At 40.4% G+C, this 18626-nt stretch overlaps 1 protein-coding gene across 1 annotated transcript in view; it reads left to right on the top strand.

Annotated features, from left to right (window-relative positions):
* The window catches only part of igf1ra (insulin-like growth factor 1a receptor), a 443425-nt gene that overhangs the window by 344042 nt on the left and 80757 nt on the right, over positions 1 to 18626 (top strand). The window contains exons 3-5 of the mRNA XM_028822633.2: positions 2603 to 2915; positions 3611 to 3750; positions 4391 to 4535. Coding sequence (XP_028678466.1) covers positions 2603 to 2915; positions 3611 to 3750; positions 4391 to 4535 — 598 coding nt within the window. The remainder of the gene's footprint in view (positions 1 to 2602; positions 2916 to 3610; positions 3751 to 4390; positions 4536 to 18626) is intronic.

Genomic DNA, 18626 nt, shown 5'->3' with positions numbered 1-18626 from the left:
GTGGAATGTAGAAAAGTCCCTTGGCTGTGCATTCAGTGACTGAACAGGACCATCCTAAGGCTAATTTTATTTTACCTCCTTGGGACCTTTTAAAGCAAAAAACAGGTTCAGAACCTGGATGGTTCTATGGTTGTCCTAAGTATATGTCTTGTGAAAGTTGGTCAGTAGATTATGTCACCCAAGTCTTTTTATAGTTAATGCTACACAGCTACTTGATTGAGTCAAATGCTTTTCAGATTGTTACACACTGTCTTGTCATTATTATTCAAAATACACTCACTGTAAAGCAATTTTTTCACCCTTATCAGGCCTGGGGAATTTTTTTTGTTTCCTTTTTCTCAGCTTGCCTCCTTGATGAATGTTTACTCCCAGGTGTTACCATTGGTTCATTTTGATTATATGTTCTGATCATGAGTTTGATTTTAAACTTTACTGAAAAAACTTCATCATGGTTTGGTATTTCCAGGTTTTGTGGTGTCTGCAATGCTTCTCCTTCATAAATTATGGAATAACTTTTAACTTAACCAGGAATATTAACTGTTCCAACCCAATTAGTTTTGTGCAAAAAGGAATCTCTGTTACTACATGTTGTTTTTTTCCTGCAATGCTATAGGTCTCAGTTATTCAGAAAGTCTACTTAGTTTCTGGGTGTCTTTCTGTAAAAATGTTATGCTGTTGCCACTTCTTATTTTTGCCATAATTATAATGTCATTCTCTCATACTTTAATTTAAACACTTAAAAAAACATTATCTACATGAAGGTTTCAGATTTGTGGTGGCGAGGGCAGTTAATCTAACAGTTTTGCACTTATCAGACCCCCACCCTTATTTTAGTGCTTGCTTTTTTTTGTGGCTTACAGCCCTAAAATTTTCCTTTTTCTAATATCCATAAATTAAATGTGTCTTTTCAACCACCATTTGAATGTTACATGTTTTTATTATTTCCCATATTCTCTCCCTTATACAAATCCTTATCTTGGCAGGCTCATGGTCAGCCGTAAGTGTGCCGGGCAGTGTGCCATCATCCAGTTGCTATGATACCATTGACGCCCATCCTGCATAATGTGGGCCTAGTAGGAGATTCTTCTCCTTCCTACCAAAACAAAAGAAAAAAAACCTTTGACATTAACTTTTTCATTAGGTTTGTACAGTGACCAGTGCCTTGGTGACTGTTTGCCCGCCTCTCTTAAGTTACCCAATTTTTATAAAAGCTTTTTATTGTTTCTTCATCTTGATAAGAAGTGTGACCTAGGACATCACAGTAAAGTAAATGGTTTCTTACAACATCTCAATGCAATTTCTATCATTCTACCAACTTGATTGCCCTCTGGCTTGAAATGTGAGGAATGAGAAAAGTCCAGGGTGATGAACAGACTGAATAGCATTATACTAAATAAAATACAATCCTGCTGAAGAATATTAACCTCATTAGAAGAGGAGAGTTAGTTTGTGTGTGCTTGACAATAATAGAAAGTGTTCTATGGACCTCTTGTGTGTATACTATTTACAGTATGAATATTATAGGAGTAATCTTTATTTAGCTCTCTTTTAAGGTTATAGAAGACCACAAATACTCTACAAAACATACCACATCACAGATACATTCTTGATTCCTTTTGCTACATTATCCAATTTTTGGCATTTAGAGCACAGGTATATAAACCTGTGATTTCTGGTGCAAGTGTAAAATAATGCTTTTAAGTTTTATATTTGGCAGCTTTATTGTAGTCAAGTTATATATTAGAATAATTCTGGGACTGTACACAAATCACATCTTCTGTGTGTATTGCATATGAGTGCTCACAGTAGACCACTGAGATACTTGTGCTAACTAACAGCACTTCACATGTTGTTGATTTATTTCTCCATTTCCTACTTTTTATCATTAGCAGGAATTTAATTCTTTAAATGATTTTAGATTGGTTAATTCTGATTTGCATTCTCCTTGACCCAAGTTCACCACTTCAGACATAACATTTAGAAGAGAAGGTTTCTTTGTGTACAGGTTCTTTCATTTATTTTGGAAGTGTGGCCTTACTGAAAGCTGCAAAAGCTGAGAGGCCAGAGCATAGACTGAGAAGTAGGAAACCCTGAAGCTAAATAGCAGCTTGGCATTCACCCATCACTTTAGAGCAGCAAGATCTCCTTTTGGCGAGACGTGCAGTTGGAGGTTTTTGAAGAAATCCCCTAATAGTCTTCAACACTAATAATATTTATATATATGTATGTTGAGTCCAGGGTGTATAATGTACTAATGAGGCTGGCACAGTGCAACCCCTTGAGCAAACAGTCCTCTCCGTTGCTCTGCCAGCTTCTCAAGTAGTGTAGTCTATATGGTCACAGTACCAGAAAAGGATAGATATCAATGTCTTTTTTTTTTTTTTGTATTTTGTTTTAATCATTTGCTGATATGCTTAGTTTATTTGAGCCTGGAGATAACAATTTGCACTTTTAATCAAAACCTAGATCTTTCTTAATTAGCATTCCTAAGGTTCTTTTGCTCCATAGTAATAAGGCTTCTCATCTAACATTTATTAAACTGTGTTTTTTGGATTATTGAAGTAATTCATTTGTCCTGTCTCTCTGTCTTTTTCTTTCATAGTGTGTCCAAGTGAATGTGGAAGGCGTGCCTGTACTGATTCCAATGAGTGTTGCCACCCAGAATGCCTTGGTAGCTGCATGATGCCTGACAATGACACTGCCTGCATGGCCTGCCTCCATTATTACCATGAGGGTCGCTGCGTTCCTACCTGCCCACCAGACACATACCGTTTTTATGGCTGGCGCTGTGTCAGCAAAGAGTTCTGCTCCAAGGTGCCTGCTTCCATGCCCAATGAGTTTGAAATGTTTGTTATCCACAATGGAGAATGTGTGCAAGAATGCCCTTCCGGGTTTATGCGTAATGAGAGCCAAAGGTGAGTGAATGCTAAAATAATTTCAGGGCAACTTGACTTCTTCTCATTCACAAGTTTATTGCCTTGAGAAAGATTGCACTAGCTCAGAGAAAGATGGTGGCAGGAAAATAATGCTACATTTAATATCAGATTTAACTTACCATTTGACATTGCCTGGTGCATTTTAATTGTTTCAAGAGACCAGAATGCTGTCAAAAGATAGCCTTACATTTGTGTTATTTTTATTAATAATTAAACATAATCGCCACTAAAGAGAAATTGCATAATGGTATATTTTTTGCAAAACATGACTTACCATGATTTGATAATAAAATATTGAAAGAAAATTGCATGAAATACCTAGTCAATTGAGCCTCTCCATTGAAAGTCAACCCTTTACTGTTTCTAATTAGGGTAGTTCAGGAAAAGATGGATGAAGCACACTGATTTTTCAAATGTTTGTTTAATGGAGAAAAAAATATTTTTCATTTCCATCCTTTAGTTAATATTTGCAATAATTGCCTTAGTAAGTATTTTCATCTGTATTAAAAATGCCTCAAAGAAGCTGTTTGTGATCTTAGTGAATTGCCTTTTAAACAGCTTTTGCCAAGGCATCTATGTGGCAGAAAATCATAAATGAGTAAAGCACTGTGCACAGTGGATACACTAAGAATTCAAGGCTACACGCATTCTCTTTCGTGTTTTCTTTCACACAGCATGTTCTGCAGCCCATGTGATGGGCCATGCCACAAAATCTGCTTTGGAGAAAAGGCAATAGATTCTGTCACAGCTGCCCAGTCCATGGAAGGCTGCACATTTGTCAAAGGACATCTGACTATTAATATTCGCAGAGGAAGTAAGTATCCTGTATTTAACAAGGTATTTTCACAAAGTACATGTTTCAATGTAAAATGAAAAACTGGTGTTGATGACAAGTAAACATTAGGTATGTGACAAGTACACAATAAAAATAAACAGAAATCAATACAATATTAAAAAAAAATCCAACACAGCTCAGCCTGTATTCATTATGTTTCACAGTTGTGTCTGAATAGCCTGATGCACTCATGACACATTTGTGTTACCTCAGTGTTGCCGTGGCTGAAGAGGGAGCTTCTGACTATTATTTAGTTTTACCATTCCACTCATTATACTTGCCTTTCAGAGTCATCTTGATGGTAATATTCATGGTATGCTTATTTGTAAACCAGTGACCTGGAAAGCGCTTCATATAATTCAGTATATTAGTGAGTCTAAAATATGCTAGTAATGCAGAAAACCAGTATTACAGTTTTACTTTTTATATGTTGTCCATCATTTTATTTTCAGCCATCCCTCTTCTCAGGACTGCCCTGATTCTTTAGATTTCTGTTTTTTTTTCCACACTAGCTAATGGAATGTGTGGCTCTTACCACCTCTTGATATGTCTTATAAGTGCTGTATGTAGCCATTGGTTAGTATGATCCACTTGTTTCTTTTTTTTTTTCCACTTGCAGATAACATTGCTGCAGAACTGGAAGCTTTCATGGGTCTGATAGAAACTGTCACTGGCTACGTATCAATTCGTCATTCACACGCACTCTCGTCCCTTTCATTTTTGAAGAATTTACGTTATATTAATGGAGAACAGCAGCTTGAAGGGTGAGTAAGTTTGAAAACATGTATTTTAAGATTCCAGTTAAATAATCTATATTCCTGTGACACAAAGCTAGAAATGCATGTGTTGAGTGTCATGTGTTATGAGTGAGTCTAGAATTTTTCTTCAAGCAATTCTCTGGTATTTGAAATAGATTTGATGCTGGCAAAATAGCAGCATTAGTTTTTCTTTGAAAAAAAAGAGAGAAGGAAAATTGCTAATATTTTTGCTCATGGGGGAAAAAACTAATGCCACCTGCCATTCTAACATACAGTATTTTGCGCACTATAAGGCGCACTTAAAAGCCTTTAATTTTCTCAAAAATCCATGATGCGCCTTTAAATTCGGTGCGCCTTATGTGTGAACTGAGTTCCAAAATCTGTAAAAATGTTGTTGTGCATTTTAGTAAGCGCTCCGCTTGATTGACTGTCGGACCATTTCCTGCCGACATAGGGACGTAGTAATACGTACACTACGAACGCTGGTAGCGATAAACAAATTGCTGAACATTGCGTAAAGCCACGTACAGACGTACACCTACCTCCGCCACGCCTACGGCAGGTAGGTATATTGTACTACTGGTGCGCTGCGAAACAACATTTGTTTGGCTAAGGACCCTGAAAATGGCATCAGAGAAGAGACATGCTTACGATGCACAATTCAAACTACAGGCAATCAGTTACGCGGTTGTAAATGGGAATAGAGCAGCAGCGAGAGAATTTAAAATCAATGAATCTATGGTTCGGAAGTGGAGGAAGCAGGAGAATGAATTGCGCCAAGTTAAAAAGACAAAAAAGAGTTTCCGCGGGAACAAGGCGAGGTGGCCAGAGTTGGAAGACCAACTTGAACAATGGATTCTTGAACAAAGAGCCGGGAGAAGCGTCTCTACAGTCACCATTTGACTGAAGGCAATAACGATAGCACAAGACATGAAGCTCGAACACTTTCAAGGAGGTCCGTCTTGGTGCTTTCGTTTTATGAAAAGGCGCCATCTCGCCATCCGCGCACGAACTACCGTGGCACAGCAACTGCCAGCGGATTACAAAGAAAAGCTGACCATCTTCCGCACCTACTGCAGCAACAAGATTACTGACAAAAAAATCCAGCCCAACCACATCACCAACATGGACGAGGTCCCTCTCACTTTTGACATCCCCGTGAACCATACTGTGGAGAAAAGGGGACCAGCACGGGGCATGAGAAGTCGGCTTTCACTGTTGTTCTTGGTTGCCACAGTAATGGACAGAAACTACCACCTATGGTCATTTTTAAGAGGAAGACGCTGCCAAAAGAAAAGTTTCCAGCCGGAGTCATCGTTAAGGCCAATCCAAAGGGCTGGATGGACGAGGAGAAAATGAGAGAGTGGCTGAGACAGGTGTATGTGAAGAGACCGGGCGGGTTTTTCCATGCATCACCGTCTTTGTTGATCTGCGACTCCATGCGTGCCCATATCACCGCTACTGTGAAAAAACAAGTGAAGCAAATGAATACGGAGCTTGCCATCATTCCAGGAGGATTAACAAAAGAACTCCAACCGCTGGACATCGGTATAAACAGGGCGTTCAAAGTGAAGTTGCGAGCGTCATGGGAGCGATGGATGAGAGACGGCGAACACACCTTTACTAAGACTGGGAGGCAGCGCCGGGTGAGTTACGCCACCATATGTGAATGGATTGTGGATGCCTGGGCTAAGGTGTCTGCTTCAACTGTTGTCCGAGCTTACGCGAAAGCTGGAATCATTGCTGAACAGCCACCCGGCAACGAGACTGACTCCGACAATGACGAGAGGGAACCCGGCATGTTTGATGGCGAACTTGCCCATCTGTTCAATTCAGATACAGAAGGTGAGGACTTCGATGGATTTGTGACAACAGACTGATCAAAAAACAATGTGAGTGTATTTTTAAATACGTAGTAGAATAAGGTTTAACTAAACTCATTGTTTTGCTTCTGTTACCTTGTTTTTGCATGCGCCAAATAATACAGTGCGCCTTATATATGGCTTAAGTACAGAAATAAGCCCCGCAATTGAGAGTGCGCCTTTCAATCCAGTGCGCCTTATGGTGCGCAATGAAAAAGAGATTTGACTTCTGTGAAAGGAGACCATCCAAATCAAATCAAATCCAAGATTTTTTCAATTCTTGTATGCTGAAGAAACGTGGTTAATTGTGTAACATGTTGCTCACTTTTCTTGTGCTCCTTCATTGAAAATACTTTTGTTATTCTAACACTGTCTTGCAACTCCTGCATCTTTTGTGAATTGATTTGCTGATTGATAAAATGATGTAGTAACAGGTGCTATTCTGAAATCACTTTCCTACATAATGTTAAGCACTTTTCTCTTGATGTTGAGATTGCTTATGAAAAAGATGATTGTCAACATTGATTAAATCCCTGTTATATTTCACATTTCCAACAATTTTCAGCCACAGACTTCATTTGCATAATGTTAACAAATCTCTGGCAGTCATGGCACGCTGCCGTGACTACTAGTTGTGTGGTCCGACTTACCCAACCAGTCTGCGACTCGTCCTGACAATATCGAACAGTTTTGATATTATCTTAAGTCACAGGGGGGCAGTCTTATGTGTATGTGAGCTGACAACCAGTGAAAAGTGCAATACATGTAATGCAGCTATGAAGAATAAGGAAAGCAAGTGTTTTTGACCTTACAAACTGAAGTGAGACTTGTGTGCCTGTGACTTTGTGGGGAAAAAAAGGGTCAAGATTGTGTTTGAATCGGCCATACCCATAAAACATTAGTACAGCTTCAGCCTTGTCAGGCAGCACGTGATTGTCAGAAAAAGGGACAATATGTGAAATTATGCTGAAATGTCATCATGGAGTCACATAATTTGTCATTCCCTGTGATTCTAATTAGTGTAATTTGACATGATTAAATGAGAAGATATGCAACTGCACTCATTAGAATTGACATCTCCACTATCTGGAAGTTGTGTAATGTGGCACTAGGTTAATTTGTTGTGCCTTGCAATTGGTAGTCATGTAATGTGACATTCTCAGGCAATAAGATCAGCAACTGCAGTTATCAAGTTTGACATCCCTATCAAAGCCATGTAATCTGGCACTAGTTTTAGTGATTTGAAGGGGTATTACTAAAAAATACGGGATTTGTTTCAAGTAGTTTGAGTTTTTTCTTTTACTCACCCTGACAGTCTGTGACTATTGTCTTTGATTCATGATTTTGGAGCTGTTTTGAGAACCTTCCCAATGGTGAAACGTGATTGACATATCTGGCTAGGGTTGCTTTTCTGTTCCAGAGGCAACTGCAGATTTGTAATGCCATCCATGCAACTGCAAGTTCACAGTCTCTTTGTGTAACATGTCTGTCATCCAATGGGTGATGCAGAGAACAGTATAACCTGACTACTATCCTGGCCCCATCCATGCTTGTTTGCTGTGTCTGTGTGTATTGAAGTGGTAGACATCATTTGAATAAATTCCCTGACGGTTCCTGTTTTAATGGGAGTAAAATTGTTTTTCTTGAAGTCTTTAGAATCAGACCTCTTCTCTCGGGTGCAGGACTGTGACTCATGCATCACATGGTACCAGAAGTGGGGTCCTGTTCTGATAGATCCTCAGCAGGCATTTGATGCTCTGTTCCTCCTGGAGTTGAAGAAAGCTCCGGAAGATGACCCTGCCCTGGCCAGTCACAGAGATGTGCTAGTGAAGATTGCTACCTCAGATGACTCAGAGTGTGCCTTACTCTGTTTTGAACGCTTGGCAACACTGATGCAGTGGGACAGGAAAGGCTGGGCAGCTGTTTTGGCCCCCTTTTTGACCAGGGAGGTTTTACAGATTGTGCAAAACCTTCCTCCTGAAAGGTTTGATGATTGATTTCCTGAATCCTCCTCCGTACAGCTATGAGCCCCTTGGCCAAGAGACGTCTATTTTGGCTGGGGGCATTGTGGAAAAGCTCACTATTGACAATCTTGTCAGGGATAAATGAAGACACCTGTAATGAGATGCTCCAGAACAATGTCCACTCCCTACTAGACCAGACCTTCAGACTGGAGGGCACCCAAACCACCTAGAAACAGAGGGGCTATCCCAGCCATTGCATCCCTGCCCAATGTTCAATCACTGCTGCCACACCCTGCCTCGATTTCTCCTACTCAGACCCAGGCTCCTAGAGTTGCGGATGCCACCGCTGAGGGCACCTGAACGGACACCACAAGCAGAAGGCATTATCGTAGGAGCTCCACAGCTGAATTCGGATACAGATGCTTTCACTGTGATCAACTGGAACATTGGGCTTGGGAGTGCCCTCTCCTGCCTAAGTCAGTGGACTTGGGTCTGACCCAGGTATGCTCATTGCAGGTTTTCCCTGGGGTGTTGAAGAAAGTTAGTTTTAAGGTCTCTATTAAGTTGGCCGGATGCAAAATCCTCCCTACACAAAAAAGGATAGGATGAACATTCACTGTATTCATGGAGAAAATGAGACTGTTTTACTCCCTCTGAAATTTAAAGTGAGGAACTTTAAAGATTGGACTGCCTTAACAGATACTTCACCCTGGCTTGTTTTAATCAGGAAGAGGAATGTCCTTTTCCCATGTGTCCTAGCCACCTGCAGAGCTCCTCTGTCTGTAGTAGATAGAGAGGGTCTTGCCGCTGACAAGGGCAGTCAAGAAGCCAGCTTAGAGGTTGAACCTGATCTGTCCAGAGAGGTAGAGGATGACCTCTCACCTGAGAGTCCGGGACAGCCAGCCAATAGATACGGACCATGGAGAAACAATGGGTGGAGAAGAGCAGGGTATTGTGTCGGGCCCTGGGAAAGCAGGGACTGACACTCCAACAGAGTTTGCACACCTGTAACTGTTAATCAGCAGCCAAGACTTTGCATTTAAACAAGCACATGGTGCAAACAATACTTACTATAGGGAGCGGGAGGGCATGGATTTCAAAACAACACACCTTTTAATTATGAATGGTTTCTTATATTGAGTGATTTCTGATTGCATGGGAGAAGGAAGCGATTGAGCAGTTGGTTGTCCCAAGTGGGCAAAGAGAGATGGTTTTAAAAATTGCTCACACCCAAGTCTTGGGAGGCCACCATGGCACAGAGAAGATTAAGAGATTGCATTTCAAAACTTTTATTCACTGAATATGGGGCAAGATGTGGAGCAGTTTTGTAGAACCTCCCCCGACTGTCAAGTTGTTTCCACTCATAGACCGGCTAGGACTCCCCTCTCACCAATGGCTATTTTGAATGTCCCCTTTCAGAGGGCTGGGCTAGATATTGTGTGCCCACTTCCCAAGAGTAAGAATGTTTACCAGTGCATGCTTGTGTTGGTGGATTATGCAACAAGGTACCCCTAGGTGGCTGCTCTGTGGAAGGCCAACACTCAAGCTGTTGCTAAAGCTTTACCAGAAATATTCACACATATTTGCATTCCTTGTGATCAGGGTACACCCTTCACATCCTGCGTCATAAAGCAACTATGTGAAAACTTTGCAATTAAACAATTGAGCACCACTGTTTATTATCCGTAGACAAATGGCCTAACTGAACGGTTTAGCAAGACTTTAAAGCTGATGATTCGGTGGGTGACCCATGACAACCTAACCTTCTGGGACACCGTGTTGCCCTTCTTCCTGTTTGCCATTCATAAGTCCCCCCTGACATCCACTGGCTTGAGTAATTCAAACTGTTATTTGGCCATTGACCACGAGGAGTGTTTTGGATTTTTTTTGGGAGGTATGGACGGGGTTCGCAATGCAACTCATGGACTGAGATTTGTGGATTAGGTCATTTCACTTCTAGAACAGATTTCTAAATTGCCCTCAATCATGATAGAGCATCAGCAGTGCCAACAGGAGGCACAAAAACTTAATTAAGATAGGAAAAGCAAACTTAGTGAATTTGTAAAGAGTGATCAGGTACTGGTTTTGATCCTGTCTGACCTACGTAAATTTCAGGCAAAGTGGCTGGGTCCAGCAGTTGTGGAAAAAAGTGTGTCTCACGCAAATTTTGAGGTCAGGATTCCTGGCCAATGAAAGGCCGTACAATTCTTTCATTTGAATCTTTTAAAAGAGTGGCACGAGCCCCAGGAGGTATTGGCCACGTTAGCTGCAGTCTCTCAGACAGAGTTGGTGAAGCTTTGACTGACACCCTGAAGTTGCTGTTGCTAATTGGACCATACTCAGCAGGACAAAAATTGCAGAATGCAAGATTGTAACCGAACCCAGCGTTAAAGTAAAGCTATGCCCATATCATCCTTTGGAAGGGACAATGAAGGTGACACCAGGAGGTGAAACAAATGCTCAAACTGAGTGTAATTTTCAAAAATAAAAGCTAGTGGAGAAGCCCAGCTGTTCTTGTTCCAAAACCAGACAGTTTGGTTCTGTATAGATTTCAGATGCTTGAATAAAATCTCCATGTTTGATGCTTACCTGATGCCGCATATTGTTGACTTGTTGGAGAAACTCAGAGAAGCCTTGTATATTTCCACCCTGGATCTCACAAAGGTGTACTGGCAGGTTCCCCTACAGGAGTCCAGTTGCAAGGAGACCACTTTTGTCTGGACGGATGGGTTGTTAGAGTTTACCAGGCTTCCTTTTGGTCTCCATGGTGCGCCATTGACTTTTCAGTATATGATGGATGATTCTGTGACCCCATTCCAAGTATGCTGGGGTATATCTTGATGATGTGGTCATTTTTAGTGATGATTGGAGGTCACATCTTGACTTCCTGCAGGCAGTGTATAACAGTTTGAGGCTGGCTCTGTTGACAGCGAATCCTAAGAAGTGTAAATTGGGGATGTTCGAAATACAGCATATGGGAGACTATGTGGGGAACGGTTTGATTATAAACCTCAGTTGGACAAGGTGGTTGAGGTGCTTGTGTATCTGCATCCAGAAACACAGAAATAGGTTCAAGCTTTCCTCAGCCTTGCTGGTTATTACAGATGACACAAGATTGATTCTGAACTTTGCACATAGAGCAGATCCTCTCACGGACCTTACGAAGGGCAGAAAAAACTGTGCCATTGTCGGGACTGATGATTGTGAGAAGATCTTCTCTGACTTAAAAGTGCTTTCAGTTTGGGGCGGTGCTCGCTCAGTGTTTCGATGGGGAGGAACAACCCATCAAATTTCTGAGCAGGAAATTTCTCCCCAGGGAGCATAATTACTGCACCATTGAGAGTGACTGTTTGGCTATTAAGTGGGTGGTGGGGACCCTCCACTACTACTTATGGGGCTGGTGATCTACCCTAGCAACTGACAATGCCCCACTCCAGTGGCTCTACAGACAGAAAGATACAAATGCCTAGCTTACTCGGTGGTTTACTAACTTGCAGCCATTTTCTTTTGATGTCCCAGTGCTGATGTTCTCTCAAGTCTGGCAGAGCTCAGCTCAGCCAGTTGCTTTGTCCACATCGTTGTGTTGGTGTTCTAAAGGGGGTGCAGAGTGGGCCTTGTCGGGATGTAGGATTTTTGATCTCTTTTAAGACCTTCCCCAATGGTGCTGCATGCTGAATTGTAATTGAAGTGTCTGTCAAGGGTTGCTTGTCCGTCCCAGAGGCAAATGCAAGTTCATAGCCTCCTCGCGTAACACGTTGGTTGTCCAGTGGATGATATTGGGAACAGTATGGCCCAACCACTGACCTGGCCCCATCCCTGCTCATTAGCTGTGTCGGTGTGAATTGAAGTGGTAGCTCCAGTTTGAATAAATACACTGACTGTTCCTGTTTTGATGTGAATAAAGTTGTTTTAATTTTTTTTTTTTATTTTTTTTTTTTAAGTCTTAGTACTTCTCTTGGGTACAGAACAGTGACTCATGCATCACACTTTATACAACATTCCTCCCCAGTTTTTCCTTATCTCCTGTTAGAGGTCTGATTATCAGGATAATAGAATTATTATTATTAAGGTCAATATGGCTCTAGTCTATCTTTCTTTAAAGTTGAATTACTTACAACCCTGAAATAGTCTAAGCAGATTCACAAAAATGAATGAATTTAAATGTACTGTTACTTAAGCTCCATAGGTAAGGTCTGTGTATGGTTTGTATGTATATACTCTTCTTTTTTTTTTTTTTATACATATATATTAAATATATATCTATAATAATAAAAGGCAAAGTCCTCACTGACTGACTGACTGACTCACTCACTCACTGACTGACTGACTCATCACTAATTCTCCAACTTCCCGTGTAGGTGGAAGGCTGAAATTTGGCAGGCCCATTCCTTACAGCTTACTTACAAAAGTTAGGCAGGTTTCATTTCGAAATTCAAAGCGTAATGGTCATAACTGGAACATATTTTTTGTCCATACACTGTAATGGAGGAGGCGGAGTCACGTATCGCGTCATCACGCCTCCTACGTAATCACGTGAACTAAAAACAAGGAAGAGATTTACAGCACGAGACACACGCGGGAACGAAGGTAAATGACGTTAATTTTTGACTGTCTTTTAATACTGTGTAAGCATACATATTAACACATGTGCAATTAAACGTGTGCATTTAGGGGGTGATTTCTCAGGCTTAAAAGCTCACCTTTAATCAAACGCGGGAACAAAGGTAACTGACGTTGTTCACTGTCTTTTAATACTGTGTAACCATACATATTAACACATGTGCAATTAAACGTGTGCATTTACGGGGTGATTTCTCAGGCTTAAAAGCTCGCCTTTTACTAAAAAGGTAAATGCAAAACTATTTTCAATCAGTTTATTGAAACGCTCCCGTTAAGGATTGCAATAACATATTCGCGAGATAGAAGAACGAAGTAGGGGGAAATGGGGGAAGAGCCGCAAACAGCGAAGAGCAAAAAATTAATTAAACAATTGAGAACGGAGCGAGTGAAGCATACAAGCATGTTCATAAGGGAAACAAAGCACGGTGTAAAACGTAAGTTTCAATTAAGTTTATAGAAACGCTCCCGCTGCGGATTGCAATAACATATTCGCGAGATAAAAGTTTAATGAGAAGACACGAGGTATAAACGAAACACACGCCGTGGCGCAACGTTAGGGGCAACAGTTTCAACCATTCTATGATCTGCTTCTCGCAACTGAAAGACGGCACATGGCGGATGTTAGCCGACTTGCTGACCGCAACGTTAGGGGCTTCAACTATGGCGCTCACGCCACATCTCAGTGCCAACACTTTGCAGACTCTACTTAAAAGACACGCCCTCCTCACTGGACAGTTAAAAAGACCAATCAAACTAACGATGACATCAAGTATTACCCAATCAAAAGTAGGAAAGGAGGCATCTTCATAAAATGCGTGTGGGATGATTTGCATTACACGCTGCTTTAAAAAAAAAATGATAAAAAAAATACGGGATAAATCCCGTCCAGTATTGATTCAAAACGGGACTGGCAATTTCATTCTCAAACGCGGCACGATTCCGTATTTTAAACGACGGGTGGCAACCCTACAGTGCCAGGTAAGCACCCATACAATCAGATTGTGATTCAGACTAGGAATGCAATGAATGTAATTTCCCCGATCTACATACAAGGCGAAAGTCTTGCAACATTCAAAGATGAGTACTTATTAAGTACACCATGGCACATAAAAGAGCTTATGAAGCCTTGAACCGAAAAAACCAAGATCTCAGAGATCGTAAAAAAAAAAAAAGGAGGTAATGTCGTTTTACTCGCTGTAGATTTTAGTCAAACATTACCAGTTATTCCACGAGGGAGACCAGCAGATGAACTCAACGCGTGTTTAAAATCCATGCTTCTCCCACGCTCGGTTATATGTCGCGTGTTCTCGGGTAGGTACACCAAAAAATGTATACATTTAAGCATGTAATGGGCAAACAAAAAATGAGGTATACCCGAAGGCACTGCAGTAGTACTCAATGTAACTTTACTTCTTAAATGTTAATGTTTTACTGTTTAATAATTTATACGCTTCTTATATATTGTTCAAATTCTTTTATCAAAATACCAGTGACAGCGCAATGCACGATAACATGGAGTGAATACACCATACGCATCTGCCCACGGCCGCCCTGGTGTGCGCAGATAGGAGTTGATTCTAAAATAAAATAAACATAAAAAGAGTAATACAATCATCACCCATAAAGCGGATAGCAGACGTGACGTATTATATGTGTACCAGATTTCAAGTCAATAGGTGAAACGGTTTGCAAGCTACAGCTGATTTAAAATCCTGGACAGACCAACGAAAAGCCACGGTAGCAAATTATAGAAGAAGATTTTACTGTTTAATAATTTATATTTATATGAAATGTGCTTCTTATATATTACTTCATATTCTCATATGATAATGATGTTAATGTTGTTTATATTGATTTCTATGTTATTGTAAGTGCATCTATGTGTGTGTATGTATGTATGTATGTATGTGTATATTATATATATATATATATATATATATATATATATATATATATATATAAAAAAATCTATATATAAAAAATATATGTGTATATGTATATATAATATATCTGTATATGTGTGTATATGTGTGTGTATATGTGTATATATATATGGCAGCAACACTCATAACAATGACAACACAATTACATTGACAATCATGTTACGTTATTTTTAAAATGTTTCCTTTACTTTTTCATAACCTCTTTAACACACTACTTCTCCGCTGCGAAGCGCGGGTATTTTGCTAGTATTAAATATACAGCTAATTTAGAAGATGTTTAGAATGAAAACCTGCAGCCACTTTGGCCCACCAGGACCGGAGTTGGACACCCCGGAGATATAGATATATAGATACAGTGTAACCTCGGTTCACGAACGTCTCTGAACACGTACAAATCGGTTTACGACCAAAAAAGTTTGCCAAACTTTTGCCTCTGTTCACGACCACACACTCGGTATATGAACAAGCCAGCTTCCCTTTCGGTTTGTGCTCGCGCCGATGATTTCCGCATGTGTTTAGTCTCTCCCTGTGCAACGAGAGAGAGAGAGACACACACACACACACACACTAGAGAGAGAGAGACAGACACACAGGCATGGCAGAGAGAGGGGGGGGGGACGGACGGACGCATGCACGCACACGAGAGAGGCACACACACACGCACGCACGCACGCAAGAGAGGCACATACACACACACACACACACACGCACGCACGCGAGAGAGAGGGGGCTGGACTCATAAGGCAGAGAAGGCAGTTAAAGAATACACCGGGCTTGTTTTTGTTTTCACTTCTGTTTACAGTGATCGGTTCATAGCATGCATTGTTGCAATTTTACTTTTCTTGGTGGTTTATTAAATTACGGATTTTCAAATGTTCATTTTTTTTCCCTGTGCTTAAAACTCATTAAAAAAAAGTGTTTTTAGCGAGCGGTTCGTAGCGCTATAGCACAAACTCTTGCAGTGTTAGTTTTCTCTGTTGTTCAAGGTTTTCTCAGTGTTATTCAATGTTTTTACATTTAGTTTACTATTACGCTGTGCATTCTGTGGTATAATTAACTATATTTAACTATATTTACATACAGTTCATATGGTCTGGAATGGATTAATTGTATTTACATACGATCCTGTGGGGGAAATTGCTTCGGTTCACGACCAAATCGGGTTATGACCAGAGTTTTGGAACGAATTATGATCGTGAAACGAGGTTCCACTGTATACAGATATAGATATATAGATATACAGTTAGATCCATAAATATTTGGACAGACAACTTTTTTCTAATTTTGGTTCTGTACATTACCACAATTAATTTTAAATGAAACAACTCGGATACAGCTGAAGTGCAGACTTTGGGGTGGGGTGAACAAAACGATTACATAAAAATGTGAGGCAACTAAAGCATTTTTTTAACACAATCCCTTCATTTCAGGGGCTCAAAAGTAATTGGACAATTGACTCAAAGGCTATTTCATGGGCAGGTGTGGGCAAGTCTGTCGTTATGTCATTATCAATTAAGCAGATAAAAGGCCTGGAGTTGATTTGAGGTGTGGTGCTTGCATGTGGAAGATTTTGCTGTGAACAGACAACATGCGGTCGAAGGAGCTCTCCATGCAGGTGAAAGAAGCCATCCTTAAGCTGCGAAAACAGAAAAAACCCATCCGAGAAATTGCTACAATATTACGAGTGGCAAAATCTACAGTTTGGTACAACCTGAGAAAGAAAGCAAGCATTGGTGAACTCAGCAAGGCAAAAAGACCTGGACGTCCACGGAAGACAACAGTGGTGGATGATCGCAGAATCATTTCCATGGTGAAGAGAAACCCTTTCACAACAGCCAACCAAATGAACAACACTCTCCAGGGGGTAGGCGTATTGATATCCAAGTCTACCCTAAAGAGAAGACTGCAAGGTGCAAGCCACTCATAAGCCTCAAGAATAGAAAGGCTAGATTGGACATTGCTAAAGAACGTCTAAAAAAGCCAGCACAGTTCTGGAAAAACATTCTTTGGACAGATGAAACCAAGATCAACCTCTACCAGAACGAAGGCAAGAAAAATGTATGGAGAAGGCGTGGAACAGCTCATTATCCAAAGCATACCACATCATCTGTAAAACACGGTGGAGGCAGTGTGATGGTTTGGGTGTGCATGGCTGCCAGTGGCACTGGGACACTAGTGTTTATTGATGATGTGACACAGGACAGAAGCAGCCGAATGAATTCTGAGGTGTTCAGAGACGTACTGTCTGCTCAAATCCAGCTAAATGCAGTCAAATTGATTGGGTGGCGTTTCATGATACAGATGGACAATGACCCAAAACATATAGCCAAAGCAACCCAGGAGTTTATTAAAGCAAAGAAGTGGAAAATTGACTTGGCCATTCAAGAGTCACCTGATCTTAACCCAACTGAGCATGCATTTCACTTGTTGAAGACTAAACTTCAGACAGAAAGGCCCACAAACAAACAGCAACTGAAAGCTGCTGCAGTAAAGGCCTGGCAGAGCATTAAAAAGGAGGAAACCCAGCATCTGGCGATGTCTATGAGTTCAAGACTTCAGGCTGTCATTGCCAGCAAAGGGTTTTTAACCAAGTATTAGAAATGAACATTTTATTTCCAGTTATTTAATTTGTCGAATTACTTTTGAGCCCCTGAACTGAAGGGATTGTGTTAAAAAAATGCTTTAGTTGCCTCACATTTTTATGTAATCGTTTTGTTCACCCCACTGAATTAAAGCTGAAAGTCTGCACTTCAACTGCATCGGAGTAGTTTCATTTAAAATTCATTGTGGTAATGTACAGAACCAAAATTAGAAAAAAGTTCTCTCTGTCCAAATATTTATGGACCTAACTGTAGATATATATCCGGGAAGTGATCATTACTTTATCTGTATGAGTGACTTTTGAGTAACTTTATGACCTGTGGATCGGGAATGTGCTGTTGCGTGTGCTAATGGTACTAAACCAGTTTTATTAAATGTTATTTTGTGTTTTATATTTTTAAGTGTAGCTGAATTTGTAAATGGATCGTATGCTATATAAAAGTAAATTGAAAAACAGGTATTCATGTTACAATCCCAAAAAGATACTTCCTAAAAACTGTGAAATTTTAAGCCATTGACTGTCCCTAAATTTTCTGTACTTAGTCCACACATACAGTGGGTACGGAAAGTATTCAGACCCCCTTCAATTTTTCACTCTTTGTCATATTGCAGCCATTTGCTAAAATCATTTAAATTAATTTTTTCCCTCATTAATGTACACACAGCACCCCATATTGACAGACAAAAAAAAGAATTTTTGAAATTGTTGCAGATTTATTAAAAAAGAAAAACTGAAATATCACATGGTCCTAAGTATTCAGACCCTTTGCTGTGACACTCATATATTTAACTCAGTGCTTTCCATTTCTTCTGATCATCCTTGAGATCACCTTCATTTGAGTCCAGCTGTGTTTGATTATACTGATTGGACTTGATTAGGAAAGCCACACACCTGTCTATATAAGACCTTACAGCTCACAATGCATGTCAGAGCAAATGAGAATCATGAGGTCAAAGGAACTGCCTGAAGAGCTCAGAGACAGAATTGTGGCAAGGCACAGATCTGGCCAAGGTTACAAAAAAATTTCTGCTGCACTTAAGGTTCCCAAGAGCACAGTGGCCTCCATAATCCTTAAATGGAAGACGTTTGGGACGACTAGAACCCTT

Source organism: Erpetoichthys calabaricus, chromosome 17, assembly GCF_900747795.2.
Source record: "Erpetoichthys calabaricus chromosome 17, fErpCal1.3, whole genome shotgun sequence".
In the NCBI taxonomy this organism is placed as follows: domain Eukaryota; kingdom Metazoa; phylum Chordata; class Cladistia; order Polypteriformes; family Polypteridae; genus Erpetoichthys; species Erpetoichthys calabaricus.
This window is presented reverse-complemented; position numbering and strand designations above follow the sequence as displayed.